General features: G+C 36.4%; 1 protein-coding gene across 8 annotated transcripts in view; it reads left to right on the forward strand.

Moving 5' to 3' along the window:
• CACNA2D1 (calcium voltage-gated channel auxiliary subunit alpha2delta 1) overlaps window positions 1-21,724 on the forward strand; it is a 393,216-nt gene that overhangs the window by 56,380 nt on the left and 315,112 nt on the right. For all 8 annotated transcript variants that reach the window (XM_035343652.1, XM_035343643.1, XM_035343692.1 and 5 more), the window contains exons 2-3: window positions 589-670; window positions 15,741-15,857. In XM_035343652.1, the coding sequence (XP_035199543.1) occupies window positions 589-670; window positions 15,741-15,857 (199 nt within the window). The remainder of the gene's footprint in view (window positions 1-588; window positions 671-15,740; window positions 15,858-21,724) is intronic.

Below are 21,724 nucleotides of genomic sequence, written 5' to 3' on the forward strand. Positions count from 1 at the left end.
CGGAAAGGAAAGGAAAGGAAAGGAAAGGAAAGGAAAGGAAAGGAAAGGAAAGGAAAAAGATGGTAAATTAGGCTCTATCACATTTGGAAACAGACCTCAGTAGCTGTCAGCAAGAGTCTGCTGTAGTGATATGGTAGGGACAGTGTCTGGAGAGCACCAGGCATACTTCATCTGCTGAAAAGTGGAAGAAAAAACCACATGGCTTAGATTTTAGTCAGTGAAAGAGAACACTATTAGGATGTAGATTGTTTTGGTCTATTACAAGAAGATTATTTTTTAGCAAAGAAAACTCACATACATTTTATATTCAATAATATCAACATATTCTGCTTTTTTTTCCTTGTAATATATAATTAAATGCAAGTTCCTCATATGACTATTGAAAAAGTAAGTTCATGCATAAGAGAGGGAGAAAAGTAAAACAGAGAACATATCTAAAGCAGATTCACAGCTGTGTCAGGTGGACTTCAGTGTCAACCTATTATGTGAGAGTTCATCTGCCAGCCTTTATTTGTATTTGAGATTGTCATAGGTATTTGCCATTGATTTGATTGGACTTCTTTTTCTCTCTTCTTTTGGTTTCTTTAGGATAAAATCATGGGTAGATAAGATGCAAGAAGACCTCGTAACTTTGGCACGAACTGCAAGTGGAGTGGACCAGCTTGCTGCGGTGAGTTGGAAGATATGCCTTAGAGTGCAATAACAGGAAGAGTGAAATGAATGGTGTGCATCATCTAGGTATTATGGTCATTTAATTGTAACATAGTAAAAAGACGCTGGGAAATTAAACTCTGTAGTGTTTCTCTTCTACAGTGCTTACTGAGAGAGATATGAATAACATAGGCATCATTCAATTCTCTCTTTTTGTGTTGCAGCACTTGCTTGTTGCTAATATTTAATCAGCTATGCAGGATTGGACATAAGGCTTACCATTATTGCAACACTCCCACCTGAAATGAGTGCTATTATGTTATATGTTTGTCAGATAAAGTATCCAGGAAGCAACCATTCACAGCAGGGGAACATTCTGCTCTATATTAAAAAGGGAGACCATTTTTTGACATATATTCACAGCTGTGAGGCAGCCGTTGGCTACAAGAAACAGAAGAGAATGAAAATTAGTTATATTCAGCTATTTTAATTTAATACAAAGTGTATTTTAAGAATGAACTTTTTGTAGGAAAGAAATTATTGTTTCATTGAGAAGACATTTTTGTGCTATATTTCATTCATAGAGGCTAAAAACACATTCTGAGATGGCAGAACAATGCAGTCACAATTCAGAAAATATCAGGATTAGGCTACCTAAAGAACTTTGTTTATACATCATCAGCCAGTATGCAACCACATGGTCATATATTTCCCTTTCCTTATCCCTGCCCATCCTGCTGAAGGAAGGGCTGTGGCACTGCACGTACATGAGGAACATAAATGAAGCTTGCAGAGATTATTTAAGTTGTGGCCTTTCCTAACATTTGAGTGCTTGATATTGCAAAATAAATAAATGAGTATTAAAACAGATGCTTTACATGCAGTTTTTCATCTTGGAAATCCCCAAACAAACAGAAAACAAACTACTGACCGAAACCAAAATCTTTGAATCCTAGCAACAAAGCATTAGATTGATACACATGTGGGTTTCCACAATAGGATCTCAACAACACAGAAATGTCTATCACTTAAGCTTCCTGAAGAGCTGTAAGGTTATCCCAGCATGGAAAGCTGATGGGATTTTTTGTAGGTGTATTTCACACGTATCTGCTGTCAGAGTACAAGAAGGCTTGCAAATCCTTGGTGAGGAGTTTCTGCTAAGTGGATGCAGGGTCCTTTTTGCTCATCTGTTCTCTGTGTGATCCATTCTCCTCCGTACTTGTGGTGTCTCTTTTCCCCCATGTGGTGGTTTCACAATGCTAGGTAGCTAAACTTCACCATGCTGCTCTCTCATTTCTCCTCCTCCAAAGGACAAGGGGAGAAAATATGACAGGAAAAAACACATTTGTGGATTGAGATAAGGGTAGGGAGATCACTCACCAATTACTGTCCCAGGCAAAACAGAATCAGTGTTGAGAGATTAATATAATTTATTGCCTATCACTAACAGGCTAGAACAGTGAGAAACTAAAAGCAAACTAAAAACACCTTCCCTCTGCATCCACCCTCTTCTTCCTCCTTCCCCTGAGTGGCACGGGGAAGTGGGGGCTGTGTTCAGTCCCTAACGCTTTGTCTCTGCCACTCCTTCACAGCTACTCTCATCCCCTGCTCTACATGGGGACCCTCCCACCAAATGCCGTCCTTCCTGAACTGATCCTGCAGGGGCTGCCCACAGGCAGCAGGTCTTCAACAACTGCTCCAACACGGTCCTTACCATGGAGCCCATCAGTCAGGAGCAAACAGTTCCAGCACAGGTTCCCCATGGGTGGCAGCTCTCCCTAGGCCCCCTGCTTCTGCGTGGGCTCCTCTCCACAGGCTTCAGCTCCGGCCCAGGGCCTGCTCCTGTGGGGGCTCTCCATGGGCCGCAGCCTCTTCCAGGCCACAGCCACCTGCTCTCCCAGGGGCTCTTCCATGGGCTGCAGCGTGGAGATCTGCTCCATGTGGGACCCATGGGCTGCAGGGGGACAGCCTGCTCCACCAAGAGCTTCTCCACAGGCCGCAGGGGAACTTCTGCTCTGGCACCTGGAGCACCTCCTCCTACACTCACATTGGTGCAGAGATGTTTCTCTCATGTTTTCTAACTCCTCTCTTCCAGCTGCTGTTGCATGGTTGGTTCTTTGTTGTTGTTGTTGTTTCTTATATGCTCTCTCACAAAGGTGCAATGAGCATCACACAGAGCAGTGGATTCCTTTTGGAGCCAACTAGAGCAGGCTCTGATTTAACAGGGGGCAGCTGCTGGACTCTTCTCACAGAGGCCACCCCTGCAGCCCCCCCTGCAACCAAAACCTTGCTATGTGAACCCAGTATACCCCACCATCCCCTCATTCAGTGTCATATGTCTGATCCAACATTGGCCTGTCCATTCCACAATCCTGCTATGGTGGTTGGGCTATCTTTCGCTCCTCCTCAATACATTCTGTGTTTCTGTCCCAGTTTCTACTGACAGGTATTTTTCTTCACCCTTCCTATCTTTTCCTCCATTACTAGTTCTCAGTCTCAGACATGTAGTTTTCTCCTGTTTTATTTCTCCTTTCCTCTCCAGTCTCTTCTCTCCTTATTCGTTGTCTGTCATTTCCTAGTCTGTTGTCTCCTACCTCTGTATCCCCATCATTTATCCTTTGTTCCTCATTTACTTGTCATCTCTTCTTTCTTGCACTGATTAGACCACAGGTGTGATCTGGAGATCACTGGAGAGACCAGAGTAAGTCTAAGTTTTTGTAGTGGAGGAAGCATGACGGGAGTGAAACTGTGGGGGTTGGAATATGTCTGCATGTAGGATCTTGGGGATGTAGCTGAAAAATTTCTGCAGTGACATGCAGTTGTTTTTCAGGCTAAAATTCAATAAACAGGAAGGAGTAAAAGATCTATCTTTGAAATAATACTTTATGTTTTTAGTCTACAGTGAAGGGGCAATAGGATATTTCAAAGATAAATGGTTTACAGAGGATTTCTAATTAAGCAAAACAATGAGATAATGTCTTAACCATTTTGCCTAGCATTTTCATGCAAACAAAACATAGTAAAATAAGTAGTGAAAAGCCAAGAGATTGACACTCTCTCTTATTATTTTTTTTCCCCCTAAGGAAAATGTTAGTTTGTATATCTAAAATTCATAAAACTTAAAAGCTGCTAAAATAATCTTCTAATAAGAACTGCTGGGCAAGCATAGTAATATGCAATGCCATTGGCTATAGTTATAGTATACAATAGTGATGTTCATGCTGAAAAAAAAAAAATAATATTATCTTTGAATAGGTAAGTTTCTTTTCCAAAGTTAGAATTTATAGCACAGTTGAAGCAAATCATAAATTATCATTGAGGATATTCAGAAGATGGTCAATATTTGCATGTAATTTTAGGATTAGAAGCAAGAAAGGGGGATGCTTTAGAGTAAAATGTCCCTCTGTATCAAAGCCATTTGTTTGACCTAAATTGCATGATGTCTTTCACTACCATCAGTTGTTTTTAATTAGCTCTCTTCTCTTCAAGGGAAAACAGTCTCTCCCTCTTTCCTTCTGTTTGCAGGTAATTCTCACTTTCACATTTTTGAGCAACATCATTTATTTTCTGCTTACTGCCTATTAATGTTTAGTCAGATCTCCTCTGAAATGAACAACAGTCTTGCAAAAATGGAGATAACAAGACATTAAAAACAGTATGCTGGCATGCCTGTCACTTCTATTCACAGAACTTGCCTTCAGTTGCTTAAGCTTTAAAAATGCTTAACAGTTCAACTGAATTTTCAGCTTTGATTCTAGCTCATTATTTCGACTACTTCCAGAATTATTTGGACCAAGCCTGTAGTCTTCATGCTTTTGGAAAACTTCAAAAATTTATTTATTTATTTATTTATTTATTTTGCTTGTTTACCCTCCTACCCCAAAACAGAGTGATCAATTCAAAAACAAGGAGCACAGTGCATCTGCTATAAAACAGTAGACGTGACTTTCTATGAACAGCTGTAGTACTAGAGTATGTAGTGGTGGAAAGTTATTCTTTGGTCAGGCACGTATCCAGAAGGAGAAATGTCTTTCCTTATTCTTGAAAAAGTCAGTTTTGATTTGGCCAAATGACGAAATTAAAACTCATAAAAAAGATATTTCACAGCTTATAACCATTTTATAGCCTGCTGAACTTGGACTCAGTGGAAGAAGTCCCACTGATTCAGGTAAACTTTGTGCCTTCTTTATACAGCTGGGTCTTCTGTGAAGAACCCTGAGGTGATTAAGATAGCTCTCAAGGTAGCACATTCACTACTTTCTCAGCTGGAGTGAATTACTTCAAAAGCCAAGGATTTTTCAGTTAGCTGCTGTACCATGGAGGTTTATGGTGTTTCCAAACTTGTTAAAGATGTCTCGGGGTTCACTGGTGTTATACATACTTGTACATATGTTTGATGTTTGTGTCTTTTTATGCAGTTGGAAATTATGTTACACAATGGTCTGTTCTGGAGAACTGTGAAATACTATCTTCTGGCCACAATGGAGAGGCATAGGAGAGGCATAGGCACTGCCAGAACTCTTGATATTTTTGATTTTAGACTAGGGGAGAGAGAATGTAAAACTCAAAATGTAACATCTACTTCCATACAAATAAAGAAATTAAGAATAAAACACCTTCAAAATTAAGTGAGAAAACTGTTATGTGACTGTTTAGTGTCTCCGTAAAAGTCAGTGGATGCAGACATCCAGTGAGAGAGAACATTTTTAATGTTTAAGGTGTTTATATTCATCATGTATTGAATTTAATGGAATTACGTTTAGGAAATAAATCCCCTCAGAGGAGGATTCCCTTTTCTTTTTTTTCTCTGAAATATTTCTTACAGTCACTTGGAATCACAATATTGTCCTGGTGACTAACAACATTCCTCTTGCTTTTGGACAGATAATAGAAGTGTTATAAACCATTGCATTAATAACAACTTCTGAAAACATCTTTATGGCGTGGATAAATGATTATATAATCATAAATATTCCACAGTGTTAAAAAAAGAGAAATTATTTGGGATTTTATTTAGTGAATTACTTCAATAGTGACTATGTTTCTGAAAATATGAATATGTTTATGCCAATGGACATTTCATAAACTCTTTCTCTTAGTAGTGATGACAGCAATACCTGTGGTAAGCAAAACTGCCAAAAAAGCTTGCATTCCAGTGGATGAGAAGTTCTAAATTGAGGCTGCTCTTATCCATAGCCTTAAAAAAAAGTACCAGTATAACAGGAATAGAAGGAACAGAGAAAATGATTGTGTGAAAGACATGGAGAGGCAGGTGAGAGTTGAGTTTTTTTTTTTAAAAAAAGCACATGTTGAAAACATTAATTTATATATCTATGCTCATTTACTCCTTTGCTAAATTAGTGAGTAAGGACCATGCAGAGAATCCTGATCCAACCAGGTACTGAGCTCAGATTTTCATTTCCATATTTAGAATGTTAATACAACATCATTCCTCCTATGAATTAGTTGTGGTAGATTATTAGTTTGTCAGTACATATCAGCACAAATACTAGTACCACATAAATGTGGGTTCTTTATCAATAAGACTGATTGTGTTTAAAATGCAGTTGCTCCTTGTATCTCTCAAGTCTTACTTATACTGTCTGGAAATGGTCTCAAAAGAGTCTTCCAAAAATAGTTCTTAAGTACATTTTTAAATACTGCTTTTTTTGGACATTAATTGGGAGTTAGAGCAAGATCTGGGAGAATTCCAACTTGGATTTAATATGTACGTAATATCTTCATCACAGTAATGTGAAGATTGGTTCAACAAGTAAGGAAGTCAGGATTCAAGACGCCAAAATAATCAGCTGGTTGAAAACTGGCAGAGCTCCACTGACTTCAGTGGATTACTCTGATTTACATTAGCTAAGAATTATGCCTAACAATTGATTTACAATTCAAGAAGGTAAAAACTATTTTCAAGAAAACAAACAAAAACAAACTTTAACAATTTTTACATAATGTAAAAAAGAGAGGACATAGCTAGATATTACTGCTGTTGTAGTTGCTGAGATGAAAAGGGTATTGTTGGGTACTTTCTATGATTTAATAGTGGTGTTTTTTTTTCCCCTAGAAGAGCAAAGAGAATGTTCATAAGGTAGTTCTGTATGTACAACAAATTGAGACTTGAAAGCAAGATTACAGGATACACTGTAAAATCTTTAAGAAGGTACAAGATATCTAACATGCTTCTTAAATATCTCTTGACAAAGGCACAGCTTAGTATATGCCCTTTAATGGTATAAAGATGTGTTTTAAAATATAAAATAGTGATGTAATTGTCATTTCAACTTAAAAGAGTTCACGTAACTGTCCTACTTGTGAACTCTCTGTGCTGTCAGACATTATGAAGCTGCTCTGGTAAGAATGATAGTAGTCTCTACAGAGCAAATAGACTTTCAGGGAAAAAATAAAGGTATAGACAGCACTTTAAAAGAATTTTAAAATCCATGCAGCAAAATAAATATTGAGCATGTATCTTATCTCACTAGCTTCATTTATCTGTAGATGTTCTATCTTAGTAAAAAAGAAAGTGCACACAAAGTTCAAAGTCAAGTTCTTTTCCTATGAAGTTACCTGAGCATGCTGAAAAAAATAGGTAGAGACCCTATTGAAACACAAGATTAAGTAAATAAGTAGTCACATTTTGATGGAAGTATGCTCAACTTCTATTTTCACATGGACATTTCACAGCAAAGGCCCATGACTAAGCTAATTGACAGCTCTCTTAATCTAATAAACTACAACAAGTATGCTTTTGATTTCCAGCTCCTATAATACCTCTAGGGACAAGAGAGAAGAGGGAGGGATCCTTGCAGTACACAGAGGGAGACCTCAGAGTAGAGAATATGCCTTATAGCAATGCACAAGCCTGTCTGTACCAAACTGATTGAAGAGAATCCTATTTTACATAAACACTGTATTAAAAATGTGGGTCTGTTAAGAGCTTTGACATGACAAACACACAGGAGCATCACTATGACTACTATGGCAAAGAAATGCCATCTTGTACAGTGTAACCTTTTCAAGCAATGGCATAATCAAACAAAACAGCAGTTAGAGATGCTGTTACAAGCAAATCTAGTCTCTGAATCTGTTTCCTTTTTGGTACATTGCTGCAAAAACAATCCATGCATGATGTTCATAAGGCATGCTGTTGTTACAATCCCAGGAGCTGTAGAGTGAACTCATATAGACTGACTTGGCCTTTAAATGATATTCATACTGAGATAGAAATACTGTTCCTTCCTCCAAAATGAAACAGAGATACACACGGTGTTTGTTACGTGGCAACAAGTTCCATTCACAGAGTCAGTCCACCAGCAACTGTTAGATAATTATTTTCTCTCTTGAATACTATTTTAGAATAATTAGCTCTTTCTTGCTGAACACGCAGCCACGTTTCTGCATGAGCACATTTCAGCCATTGCTCAGTGTGAGGTCTATGTGCCTACCACACAGATGGTGGGAGTCTGCTGAAGCTCTCAGATTGGCAGCAGATTTCCAGTCCGTGCTTTCAGATTTTCAGGTCCTTGGATCAGTCCATAGAGTTTAGCTGAAATGAGTGACTTTTAAGAGACTGGTCTCTGATTTGAGCTGCCCTGGAGCATGAATGTTCAGGAAGGCTTCCTTCTGCCAGAAGGAATTATAACCTAGTGGTAATTTTCTGTTGGACTTATTACAAGTTTCAGCAAAGATACTGTTATGTTCTAGAAGCTCCACAGATATAGGCATGCCACTAACTTTTTATCTGTAGAAGCTGTCATATGCCACTAAATTTTTATCTAGAGAAGCTGTCATAAAGAGCTTTCCTTGATCTCTTCATTAACTGTATAGAGATCTGTGCAAGGGGAGGCTTTAGCCACTTTCTTGAGATTAATGTAAAATTTCTATTTGCATGTGTCTTCCCTACTATCATCATAGGTGGTCTGAAATTCCTGGTGTGAAAGATGGCTTGACAGACAAGTTGGCAGTAAATGTTTTAATTCTTACTATTTTTCTCTGTGATCTGCATCGTTGCTTTTCATTAAAAATCATAAAGTTAATGGAATGAATTAGTGAACACTTTATATAAATTTGGAATTATTAATTCAAACAATTAAGCCAAGACACATAATTTAAATTTCCATTTATTTTTAGTAGCTTTACTCTTTTTTTTTTTTTTTTTTTTTTTTTTTTTTCCTCCTTACTGTATTTATCAGGTTGGATTCAGCTTGAATATGGTTTAGCCAAAGGCAAAGAGTTTTGTACCTCGTGCTGTTCTCTGATGAACTACCAGATGGACCTAGGGGATATATGGCCACATTCCAGAATATACTACATTCATCCTTGTTAAGGTTGAAGTAATGGAGAGTTTTATGACTAAGAAAAGTATAAAAGAGATCTTGAGAGATCTCTTTTCTTGATTTGAAAAGAGATCTTGATTTTTTTTAAGTAGGTTTGATTTCAAGAATAACATCCCAAATGCAATTAGTTTGCATTTCTCTGAAGGCCTTTTCTATGGACTTTGCAAGTCTGAATTTCATTTGGTTGTTCTGATTGTTATAGATTAAGATTAATTTGTCACTATTTTAACCCTGAATTTTTAGACATTTATGACTTCTGATCAAACAGAAATATATTGATGTGAATATGTGCAGTCTCTATCCTTCATCACCCCTGAAACTTGAAAAAAGATAACTAATGCCTCAACAGGTGTAGGCATATCATGGAAGCTGTTCACTGCATGCCCTGGGTGTACCCTCTAGTGTTCTAGGAAAGGAAAGCAAGTGTTTAAAGAAGTTGAATATGGGAATAAAGGAGTCTTTCATGTGCAGGCAATAGATTGTGGCACCAAGTCAGGTTCATAATGGCTGGTCTCAAAAGTCAGAAAGTATTGTATCCTTTCTGTTTTCCTTTTATTTCTTTTAATTTTCTTTAAGAGAACAAAAGTCTAAAATATTTTTATCAAGTAAAATAAAGAATTTTTAGTCATAAAACTTAAACACAACTAAATTTTAAAGTGTCATTTGGAAAAGAAAATTAAAAACAAAACTAACAAAACAAAAATTGCAGGTGTTTTGAAATTATTGAAGTATTTCTTGGAACTTCATTGGATTACTGGTTTTATATTAGATGAAAATTCCTTGAGTTCATGCCATTTATACAAGTGGTTCTAGCAGGTCTATAACTGCAGTTTTCTGTGAATGCATTTTCTTACACTGTTTTTCTCAGGAGCAGAAGGAGAAAAATCTGAAAACATGGAACCAACTCTGAATTTTCTTATGCCCTCAGTAATTTGTAATGTAATAGATAGTTTATCAGAAATTGGGAATGGGTGAGTGGGCTGAGTATGAGGCTAGTGCTCTGAAACGCCTGAATTGTAAGCATAAATTGGCTATTGTACACCATTTACATTTGTGTCTTTTGCCTCATCCTTAAGGAAAGGACAACAGTTTGCTGTTGGAATGGGGTGTGGTGGTGGGAAATGAGTCTGAGTTTACTTTTAGAATGGAATCTCTTGACTTGAACATTGTTATGAATGGGTTGTTACAGTGAAGCCTCGGCATTTCATGTAACCATTGAGAAGCTGGAGTCCATTTACAAGATTTTAAATAATATATGAGATGGGTTAGACTGGTTAGAGATTAACAAAATACAGAAACTGGATTTTTATAATACAGTATTTACAAAGGTATGTCTCATTTGAGTAGTATACCACTGCTACTGCTATGCTCTACAACCAAACACTAAAGCTGGAAACGTTAAAAATAGAATCCTCCAAACTAAATTCTGTTGAGTTTACACATTGCTATCAATGTCAAGAGGTCAGTAAAATTAAATCACATTTAAAAATGCAGACTGGAAAATTTGAAGACACATCTGCAAGTTCTCTTTGTAATCCAAATGGAAATTAAGTGATTGTCAAAACACAGGGAGCCTCATTTATTATTTGCAGATGCTGCTCTCCCTCTGCTCCCTTAGCAATAAACTGGCATTTTGAAGAGTTCCTTCTTCCAGCAGGCAAAATCAGCTGTAAGTCATTAAGAATAGGTGGCTGCATTAACAAAGCTTGTTCAGACTCAAGGGAAGGAAGGGGTAGCCTAATATTACTGTAGTTTTAATTACTATTTGATGATCTGAATAATCTTTGTGCAAAAAATGTTCTTGGTTCATTCCAAGAACATTTTTTTAAAATCAGCTTTCCACTGATTTTAACACTAATATAAATTGTCCTAACACTAAGACAAACTGTCCTATTCTTGCCTCACTTTGTGGTCATATACAGATGATGGTTGTAACTAATCAAGAAAGCTAGTCAATTTTCAAGTTTTCTGGTTAGTAAAACATCAAAATAGAATTTGCTAATACCCTATGAATAAAAATAACATCTGGGGAGAGTCAGTGGGTGTTAGATGGCATTAACAGCAGCTGAGGCAGGATAAAATTTCCTAAAAGTAAACGAGTTTGACAAATGACACAAGTGCCCACCTCAAAATATACCAGAAAAGCAGAAGAAATATAAAACACTTTCTTTCTATTTTTCTTCTGTTACAAGAAAAAAAAAAATCATTTGTAAACATTCTACTCACTTCATGGGTTGGGATTCAAGGGTTCTCATCCAGTATCAGCTAAAAGTTTGAGCTAAAATCTGAAAATGCTGTGAAACCATTAAATGATGTAGTCTCATTACTTAGTACTGTATTGCTATCACTGTGAAACAAAATCACATGCCTTAACTACATTTTTTAATTAAGGGGGATTTTCAGATCCATCTTTGATGTTGGTACAAAAGCAGAGGTAGGTACTCATGTTTTATGAAGATTTGAATGCAAAATAACAATTACAAAAATTACTTCTTAATTTTAAAGTCCTCTAGACTACTTTCTTAATTATCAGCTGTTGAAAGTGTCTGATGATTCGATCCTGCAAAGTATCCCTGATTATCTGCTTTCCTTTAAGTAGGCACCTGAGTGAGCCAATTGACTCTGGCACTACTTAGATTCTTTCTGATGTTAACTGAGGCATAAGTGTTTCCAAAATGGTGCAGAATTGAGCTTAGCCTGCACATATTACCTAGGAATGAACTCTCTGTGATAATTTCTCTCCTAATGTGTACATCAGTGCTATGACATGGCATGGTTTTCAAAGAGGTAGCTGCCATGTCATGTCATCTCAGATCTTAACAGCAGTCAGTGATCAGGCAAGTGATTCTGAAAAGCAACAGGTACAGTAAACTATTTTTTCCTTTGTGTTATTGTCATGAATTTCAAAAATGAAGGCATCAGCCGGTTGCTAGGGAGCAACTGTAATCTTATTTATACATCATATAAAGCAGAGAGTAAGACACATTTAAAGTACTCAGTCAGATTTCTTTGTGTATAGAACTTGAGAAGGAACATTTTTCAGTGTGTTCTGCAATGGATCACTTGTGATTCAAAGAAAATAAACGTCTTGTAAGACAAAAAAAAGAAGTTTTCTGACATGTATTAGAAATACAAATTGTAACTTTGAAAATGGGATATGATAGTGAGAAGACCAAATTTGTTCCCCCTGGATAGATTACATAGTTGTCTATGACTGTTCAAAATTTGTGTTAAAGGAAAATATCCATAGCAATAAAAAGTTAGCAGTAATAATCACTCAAGTGGATTGGAGTGATTTTGTCTTCTTTCCTGCTTCCAAGACCTCTTCCAAGATTCTCTCAGGAACCTGTATGAGAAGCTAGCTTTTCTAACTGTAATAGAGCATGAGGGCTATTTAAATAAAATCACAGACTTGCAGCCCAGGCCAACGCCTGCCACAGCGTAGCAAGAGTCATGCAATGAATGTGCATCTTTCATTCTCTCAATTTGTACAGAAATGTTTGACTTTCCCTGGTGAGTCTGGTAGAAAGCAAGAAGACTGTGTCTTTGTAGGGGATTTATAAATATGTCCTTGAAGACTGAGTGGAGAGGGGCATGTTCAGCTGAGGAACAGGCAGTTTTTTCATCTTTACTACATTCAGCTGTTGTCCTTGTTCTTGTGTTGTTTCATACTCATATGACACCCCTCCAACATATTTCTTCTCTAAAACCTTACAGTTTATTATACCAGAATAAATATTTAGCATTTAGAAAGCCATTTTAATTCATTCTTTCCTGAATACAAAAGTCCATGGCTATTGACTTCAGAGAAAAATTAAAGCATTTTTTGTGCTATGACCTTACGGATTTTACTTAGTCATGCAATGAGGCTTTATTCTCTCAAAAACGCTAGGGTTTTACTGATAATTTGGAGAGCTTTTAACAGAACATTAGTGATTAAAGTACTAAAAATGATTTTAGATGTAAAAGCCATCAGAAACTTACATTCACTTGGTCAAAGCAATTTCATAAATTGTATTCAAATTAGCTCTTCTTAACAAGCCATGGAGCCTGCCAAATTGCATTTTGAAAGGCGAATGAGAACACCTTTGCTGATAAGACCCTTTATGGCTATTTGACATGAGCTTTTGCTAATTGTGTTTGACTGCAGGGTGGGAGGCTTTGAGAATGAGAAGTTTGTTACAGAGAGCCAAATTCTGAGGCATGTATCATTTCCCCATGTGCTGCTGCACTGAACTGCTGCAGTGTTAGAACTGAGGTAGAGAAAAGGGGAGCAGGCAACAAATAAATTATATACACCCCTCTTAAATAATTAGTGAATATTTCTTACGCTGTTGGTAGTTCTCATGCTTCAGGAAAATAAAGGAGTGCATTAAGTTCTGAGTTATTTCTGATGCCTTTTGTTTAAGATGTTGTGGGATAAATCTTCCACCAATGATACTGACAGAGGAGAGAGGTGCTACGAGCCCTGGAGTAGGGTAACATGGAGAGGAAGGGAAGAGTCAGCAACTCAACTCTATTGGAGATCTTGTGCAAGACTCAGTCTTTTTCTTTTTTTCAGAGGGGGAGGTGGGCGGTGTTGTAGAGTGGAGTGGGAGGAAGAGAGGTATTGATTTCCTTTTTTTTTTTTTTTTTTTTTTTTTTTTTTTTTAATTAAAGACACACAGTAGTTTCTGAACCCAACCTTGTAGTAGGGCTTTCTCAGTGGCAGGACCCACAATGCAGGTTAAAAAGGTTTTAAACTGAAGTATGAACAGGACTGCTGTCATTTGTGGCTGTTATCTCCTTGTTAAATGGTTTGGGTTTTTGAACTATTCTTATAGCTGGTAAAAAGAAAATATTCCTTTTTTTATTATTATTATTAAGTATGCTCCCACTAGACCATACTTCAATAGTCCACAGCTTTGAAGTCACCCAGGATAGGAGGTTTAGGAACAAATTCCCTATAGGAGTGGGGTGTGTGGAAAAACTGGAATGTTTGTAGATGGGAGTTTACAGGGTCAAGTTTGCTGTAAGAATGGATTACACGTAGGGATGAAAACGTATATTTTCCATCCAGGTTCTTGAACCCTTGCATGTATGGCTTACTATAACTTTGCTCTGTACTCAAAGGTTAATTCCAGAGTCAATTTAACTCAGAGTCCTGTGCAAATTTGATGTTTTTCCAGGGAAAAATATCTAAGAAAATCTGTAGTCATTGGTTGTAAGATAAAATTTATTACTTTTTTTTTTTTTGGGTGTGTGGGGGGTAATTTTCATCTATACTATTAAAGTCTTCCAACAACAACAACAAGAGATTTTGTTGTCTTCCTGAGATAAAATTTCTGTGTTGCAATTTTGAAAATCAAACACCTTAAAAACATCCAAACTATAATCAGTGTTTGTTATAAAGTATCTTTCTTTGTAGTGGTTTTCTACTCTTGATGCACTGAATTTTTAAAACTATTGCTACTATACCAAGAATTAGAGCATGTTCCAATTACTTAATTACTGATGGAAGAACAGAATTTCTGTAGGAAAATAAATAAATAAATAAATTGGTGTTCTGAAATTCAAAAATGATGGAAACCTTTGACAACTTATGAGACATGCCTGATAAAAAAAATGCAGATATAACTGTAGTTGTCAGAAATTTACATGCAATAACACCCATCAGCTACAAGCATCAGAGGGAGACAAATTTGGTGAGTCTCTTTAAGGTCTCCATGGCTTTAACCCGAAAAACCTGGCAGGGCTGGTAGACTCAGCCTGGTCTGCAGTTTCTCAGTTCTTGTGCTGGCTTGCAGCCAGCGCATTAGTGCTGGACCTGTTCCTGTGTGTGCCTGGAATTACTTCCCGGGAGACAGCACAGCCCCATCAGGCAGCCTTTCGGAGAGGCAGAGTACTTGAGTAAACTAAGGCCATCTGTTGGTTGCATAAATTAGTTCTCCCCATTTGCCCATCTAGCCATAAGGTATCCACTTTTTGTTTTCTTTTACCAAATATATTTTTCTTTCTTTGTACACTTCTATCCAGGACAGACATAGGCAAATAATTTTTTTAATATTTTTTCTTCTTTACTTCTCGTGGTTGTACGCCGCTCATTGTAGCGGCTTTGTTTAACAAATCAAATTATCTCATTTATATGTGCTCTGCTTTGTAAACAACAATTCCTCACTAAAAATGACCTTTATGCATGCCAGAGAAGAAACATCCCTTCCTCCTTCCTCTTTTTTACCCCTTCCTTTTTTTATCATTTCCCTTTTTTTTCCCTCTTATTTATTCTTCCTTCCTCTTTTCTTTCCTCATGAGTACTTATACTATAATATAAATAAATTGATTGCATTACCATAATTTAAATCATTTAATTCAAAAGCATGTTGGTTGTTCAGTATTCAAGGAAAAATTAAATTCAGCAATAATTATTTAGTTTCAGCTTCAGTCATTTTAAAAAATCTCTCTTACTTTTTTCTTAGCCCTCTGTGAGAATCTGATTCCTTGAGAATTTAGGAGTTGAATGTTCAGTCACCAGAATCAGTCAATTTTGAAGATTTATTAAATGATTTTTAGTGTCACTTTTTAACCATCAAACAAAAATGTGAAGTATTTCTTTCATGAAGCACATTGGGATTATCCTAACAACAATCTTTCTGTAGATCTCCAGTAAGAACAGAGGATTTACTGATGTTTGTTCTGTCAAGTCACTGCTTATTTTGAATGTCAGTTGCCATCTTAATTTATTTCCATTTTTTCCTCTTGCAGATATATTTGAAATACAGAGATTTGTATACTGTAGAAGCTAACAACCCTCGTCAGCTAGTGGAAATTGCCGCCAGAGACATTGAAAAACTACTGAGTAACAGATCCAAGGCCTTGGTGGTGAGTACTAATTGGTTAGGTTTTCTATTTAGTATTTCTAAAAATGTTTATGTACTATTGAATCATGATTTTATTGTTATTTTTGCTGCCTATACACTTATGGGCAGTGTCAGCTTGATGTGTACAGAACATGACATGTAGAAAGATAGCTCACAACTTCATGGTATAAAATGAACTCATTAGTTAGTTGGCATAGGTCAGATACTTATAATATTGATGGACAGATTAGAAAGTATGGCCAAGGAACAAATCAAGTTATAAATAGATCAGAAAATAGCCCTCTAAGTGATGCACATGAATGTTTATGACTTGAAGATCACTGTACTCTACAGTCATGATCTTGGGGAAACAGGAATTGAAGATTTTTCTTTAAAAGTGATTTAAAAGAATGGTGTCTTTGAAGTTATGATGTTAATTTTGGTATTATTGCTAAATAAATCTGTTGATACTTGTTTTCTTCATCTTTTCAGTTCCTCAGTCTTTCTTGATGGTAACAACTAATTCTTCTCTTTCAACAAATGTAGCCATGTGTGAATCACATTTATTTCTAGATCTATTCTATTTCTGACTTGATAATTTAATCTGTATTTCAATCATGTTTTGTATCAGCAAAGTTAATCCTGAGCTACTAGTGTGAAGATTGTGCTGCATGATGATCTCACGATTCTTTATGGTTTAAATAAGCAGCAGCTATTTTTTGAAAATGTTTTTTTGTCAGCAGTCCCTTTCTGTTCTGTCTTATGAAAGGCCAAACCTGAATAATTGCTTTTTATGACTCCTCCTTGCAAAAATATGAATCCTGTAATGTAGTTTGCCTTTCAGATGATAGTGACCAAATACACACAAGGGGGACTGGATGAATTCATAAACATACTTTTTATATAGTAGAGCTATTAGAAAAAGGCTTAAAGGACAGAATAGCAGGTTGGGATTCCCTGAGCAATTGCATATCCACTTTGACTTGCAGATGAGCTTGGATGTGTCATTTGAAGTGTAAGGGAGAAGAAAGAAGGATTAATTCACCAGACTTTAGACATCTACTGTGTAGACATTAAAACTCTGCTGGTTGTCCTAAAGACCCTTTTTGTTCAGTGGAACAAAGCAGGCACTTCTCAGTCAGGACTGACCTGAAATGTTCTAAGACTATAAAATGGGATGAGCTACAGCCAGGAGTATGGACTTCTCTCTTCTTTATCAGAGGTGCCTAGATGTACATATCTGTGCTGTTGGTGTGTAAAACTAGGGTAAATCAGTTCCACTCCAGCAGTCCTTCTATCACCACAGTTTGACTCGGCTGAAGAATCAATCTGCATGCTATGGTCTAACTTTCTTGTAGGAGATGAGAGGAAACTAGGGAAGTCATTTGCTTAGACAGTTGTCCATGCATAGGTACCACAGGAGGTATGCATTCTCCTGCTTCTTCTGCTTAGCAGGGGTTCACTCTTCCAGTTTACATAGCTTCCCTAACATGCAATGAAAATCAGTGTTGTCTGGGAAAAAAAATCTCTGTGCTTCAGTCAAATGGGTGGAAAATTGTTTGTTTGATTTCCTTTTGTAACTCAGTGGGTATGTGTTTATGTAGCTTTCTGTGGACTTTGTATTATTACTACAAAATATTATGAGGCATTTATAGACCTTTGTGAATACACCATTTTTTCTATCAATTTCCCATGAATTCATATAAGTCTGATATGTGTAAGTTATCACAGCCAAATTTTATTATTATCCCGAGACTCAAGATTCATGTAGAGATTTTTGCATTTTTGTATGGTGTATTTGTATTTGATTTTTGCACATTTTGTATGGTGTTTTTATCATAAAACTTTAAGAAAAATGAAATAAGTGTCTCATGCATACTTTAGAAAAGATTCCAGAACAGTTCTTCTGTGAACATGGAGGAAGAAGAGTGTCCCATCTCATTTTAGGTGAGCCCTTGATCGCTCTTTCAGAAGGGTAATATGATCCAGTTCCCTGAAGTAAAAGAAGATTAAATTAGGGAAAAGATGGTCTTTCACTGCAGCCTCTCTCTCTCTCAGAAAATATTTTTCAGAAATTCTCAGGTAATTTTAAATGTTCAAGTCAATAAGGCAAATAAAATCCCCCAAATGTATTAGTGGCTTAAGACCTATGACTTTAAAACCAGTTTTATTAGTTTGGAGGATGTGACTCATGATGTCTTTAGTGCTTGAGGTTGGCATTACTGACAGCGCTGCAGTGAATGTACAATACTTATTATTTTTAGCTACATGCTATCATTTTAGGATGTACACAGTGGTTCTCTGCATACCAGCAAGCTTTCTGCATGATCTCTATATCAATCTCGCTACTTCATGCAGAGTGTAATTCATCCTCAAACAGATGGCAATAATTTAGCTCCCCCCTGCTTCCCACAACTGAATTTGACTTTCCATCCTTTAAATACTAATCAGTGCTGTTTCTTTTTAATGTTGGAACACCTCTAAAGTTTATGTGACTTTTTTTTTTAATTGCCTGCGAATCACAAGAATTTACAAACATTAACTACATGATTACAACACAAATGTAAGATCCTTTTTGTGTGTGTGGTAAACTGTTTGAAATGATCTTTTGAAACTTTCTTCTACTCTTGTTCAAGAAGGACTGAGCTGACTTATGTATATAAATATCCGAGGGAAGGGTGTCGAGAGAATGGAGCCAGTCTCTTTTCATTTTTGCCCAGCAACAGGACAAGAAGCAACGGGCACAAACTGAAGCATGGGAGGTTCTGGATCAATATGAGGGGGCACTTCTTTACAGTGAGGGTGACAGAGCACTGGGACAGGTTGCACAGAGAGGTTTTGAAGTCTCCTTCTCTGGAGATATTCAAAACCCACCTGGATGCCATCCTACACAATGTGCTCTAGGTGATCCTGCTCAGCAAGGGGGTTGGACTAGGTGATCTTCAGAGGTACCTTCCAATCTCAGCCATTCTGGGATTCTGTGACTTTGTGATTTTGACTTGCAGAGGTTGTCAGATCCTTAATGTTTGTCTTGTGAAAAATTTACATGAATTTTGTGTACTTTTTTTGTCCTAATTTTATCTATCTATGGTAATCTATTGTGCTTTCTTAGTCACCCTATTTTGTTCATTTTTAATTTAAATATGTACATTTTTAAAAATTTTCAAAAACATTTTTTTTTCAGAAGATGTTTCTGGGTGTGATCAGTCAATAGATGGTTCCTGAGAAAATGTACGTTTCCTTTTGTATCAAATGCCAGACACAGCCAAAGCTCAAAAATCAAAAGCTCAATACTCAAAAATGAGTATTACCTTTCAAAATAGTAAACCCAAGTCAATGGTGATTAAGCTTTTAATGTGATTTCATTGTTTGATTTATGTTCTAATTTCTGATACAGACATCTTTCTCAACTATTACCAAGGTTAGCCCTTCTGGGAAGTTCTGTTATTGATTCTTTAAAAATATGTGTTTCTTATGTATATTTATGTACCCGGGTGTTTATTCTGAATAATAAAAATAAGGGGCGGGGGAAGGGGGGGAAGACTTAAGAAGCATTACTGAAGGGGAGAAATACCCTTTTATTAATTTAAGCCCTAGTCAGATCTCTTTGCTGACTCATATTTTACATCATTATTAATTCTAGATCACTTCATGTTTTTTTCCCTGATGCCATCACCTTAAGAGCTCCGAATGGCTCAGATATTTGCACTGGCTTTTCTACTTGCAGTTATCCTGGATTTATATCAGAGCTTTCAATGACTCTTGTTTTTAAATTTTCCTATTTTTAGGAAGGTTTTTTATACATTAGATCTCCTGAATCTGAACTGATACTTTCTAATAAGATAATTTCTTTACCTTCCATAAGTTTGCTTACTTTTTTTTTTTTTTCCATTGGCTACTTTATGCTTGCATTTTGTAAACTTTATGTAGTGAAGCTGAATTATTTATCTGAAGTTTAAGTCATCTTAAATCTATGATCTATGGGGTCACATTTTCTCTGAAATTAGAAGTGGAGTTGAACGCAAGTGTTACTAATGACTGCACAGAGGGTTTTACTGTAAGGGCTTATGTGACTCAAAGTGTTAATTAAGACCTGAATCATGAAAAGAATTTGATGGAAGAGGATTATACATCCTCCAGTAATGCCATGAGGAAGGTGCCAGTGAAGGTTATCAATAGTGTCATTGTTCAAACACTAGCATACTACAGAGATAGCTATGATTTTTCCTAGGCATGTTACACAGACAATCTCTGGGCAAGGTTATAATAAGTATTAGTGATGACTTCTAATACTATGTTGGCATCCCTTGAGCTGCAAGAGCACCTTTAAATGAAAAACAAACAACACTTGTATACCAAATTATATTTGTTTTTGTGCATCTTTATGCTAGAAAACTAATTAGGAAAGATAAAAATTACTCAGTTATGTGCATTATACAGGAAAGGCTTGAGTAATTTGGAAAAGCATTGTGATTTCATTTCTGGTTTATATATGAAACGATTTTAAGGAAAATTTGGACAAAGGTGACTTATTCCACTCTAAGGAAAGAAATTCTATTGTTGTTTTTCAATGTGTATGAATTTATGCTAATATGAAAAAATGTTTGTGAGCAGCTTTAAAGGTGGTTGAAATAGATGTATAGCTGTGCAAGCCCTGATCTGAACTCAGAGGGATTTGCTAGATGGCTTTTGCCAGAAAATGTGAACCATAGCAGAAAAGGCAAAGATGAAAAGAACACGGAGATTTTTCTAGCAAATTGCAATGGAGAAGGAGGGTCATATCAGCTGTGAGGGAGACCAGCACCAGCCTCATGGTCAAGGATATCAAAGAACGTTAGGTAACAGAGCCTGCTGTTTAAACAGTGAATGTTTCTTTTTTTGCTTTACTGTTGATTACTATTGCATACTTACCTGTCCTAACTCTTAACAAGTATACACCATTTCAGTATTATGGGATTTCCATAGTTATATGACACTATGTGCAAGATCATATTCTGTCTCTATGTATCCTGCTAAAAGGTGGTATATAGGCTAGCTGTGCTACCAATGTGACCTGCATTTGCATGTTTGTGATAGTGGAGGCTTTGAAAATGTATCCTGCAGTAACTAAGGGCAAAACTCCCAAAGGTTCTTGTATGCTTTTCAGGTACTCCTCATTCATCAGTGCAATAGCTGTCTGGAGCTATGTAGATCATGCTAGTAGATCATAAGCTTTTAGTTCTGCTGGAAGCAAAATTATATAATTAAAAACTTTTTTATATACAAGAAAGTGAAGATACTTGCATTTGGAAAATACTATTTTATGAGTATCACTAGAAATACTGAAAAGTACATGACATTGTAATATATTTATAAAATACGGTTAGAGGAGTTACAAATATTTTCCCACAGACTGTGTAAATTTAAAACCTTTTAAACTCATAAATATGTGAAGTGGATTCATGACATATTTCTTTATTACTCATGTAAAACACTGTAGTAAGCTTAAGCTTTGCAAAGATCCCGATTCTTGTTGTCACGCTTTAAAAATTTGTGAATAGTGTTTTTTAGAAAAGTATATTTTAAAAAATCAGTGGCTTGCAAAAGGCTTTTGGGATTTAGTTTTTCAGTTATCCATCATGTTGTGAGGGAAATGAAGTATGACTTACCTTAAAGTAGTGTCTGATCCAGTGGTGCACACTAAACCCAAGGTGCAGCCTCATTCTTCTGCAGTGTGGAGTCATCAGTTGTGCAGCTGTCAGCCTTCATCTGTCCACCTGAGCAGCCCATTACTCATTAGGTAGCTGGGAGCATCTATAGTGTTTCATCTCAAGAAAATCTGAAGTTTTACCTTCTTGCACTTTTTTTTTTTTTTTTCCCAGCTGAAGAGAGTTTAGATCTTTTAGGTAA

Source organism: Oxyura jamaicensis, chromosome 1 (assembly GCF_011077185.1).
Source record: "Oxyura jamaicensis isolate SHBP4307 breed ruddy duck chromosome 1, BPBGC_Ojam_1.0, whole genome shotgun sequence".
Taxonomy (NCBI): domain Eukaryota; kingdom Metazoa; phylum Chordata; class Aves; order Anseriformes; family Anatidae; genus Oxyura; species Oxyura jamaicensis.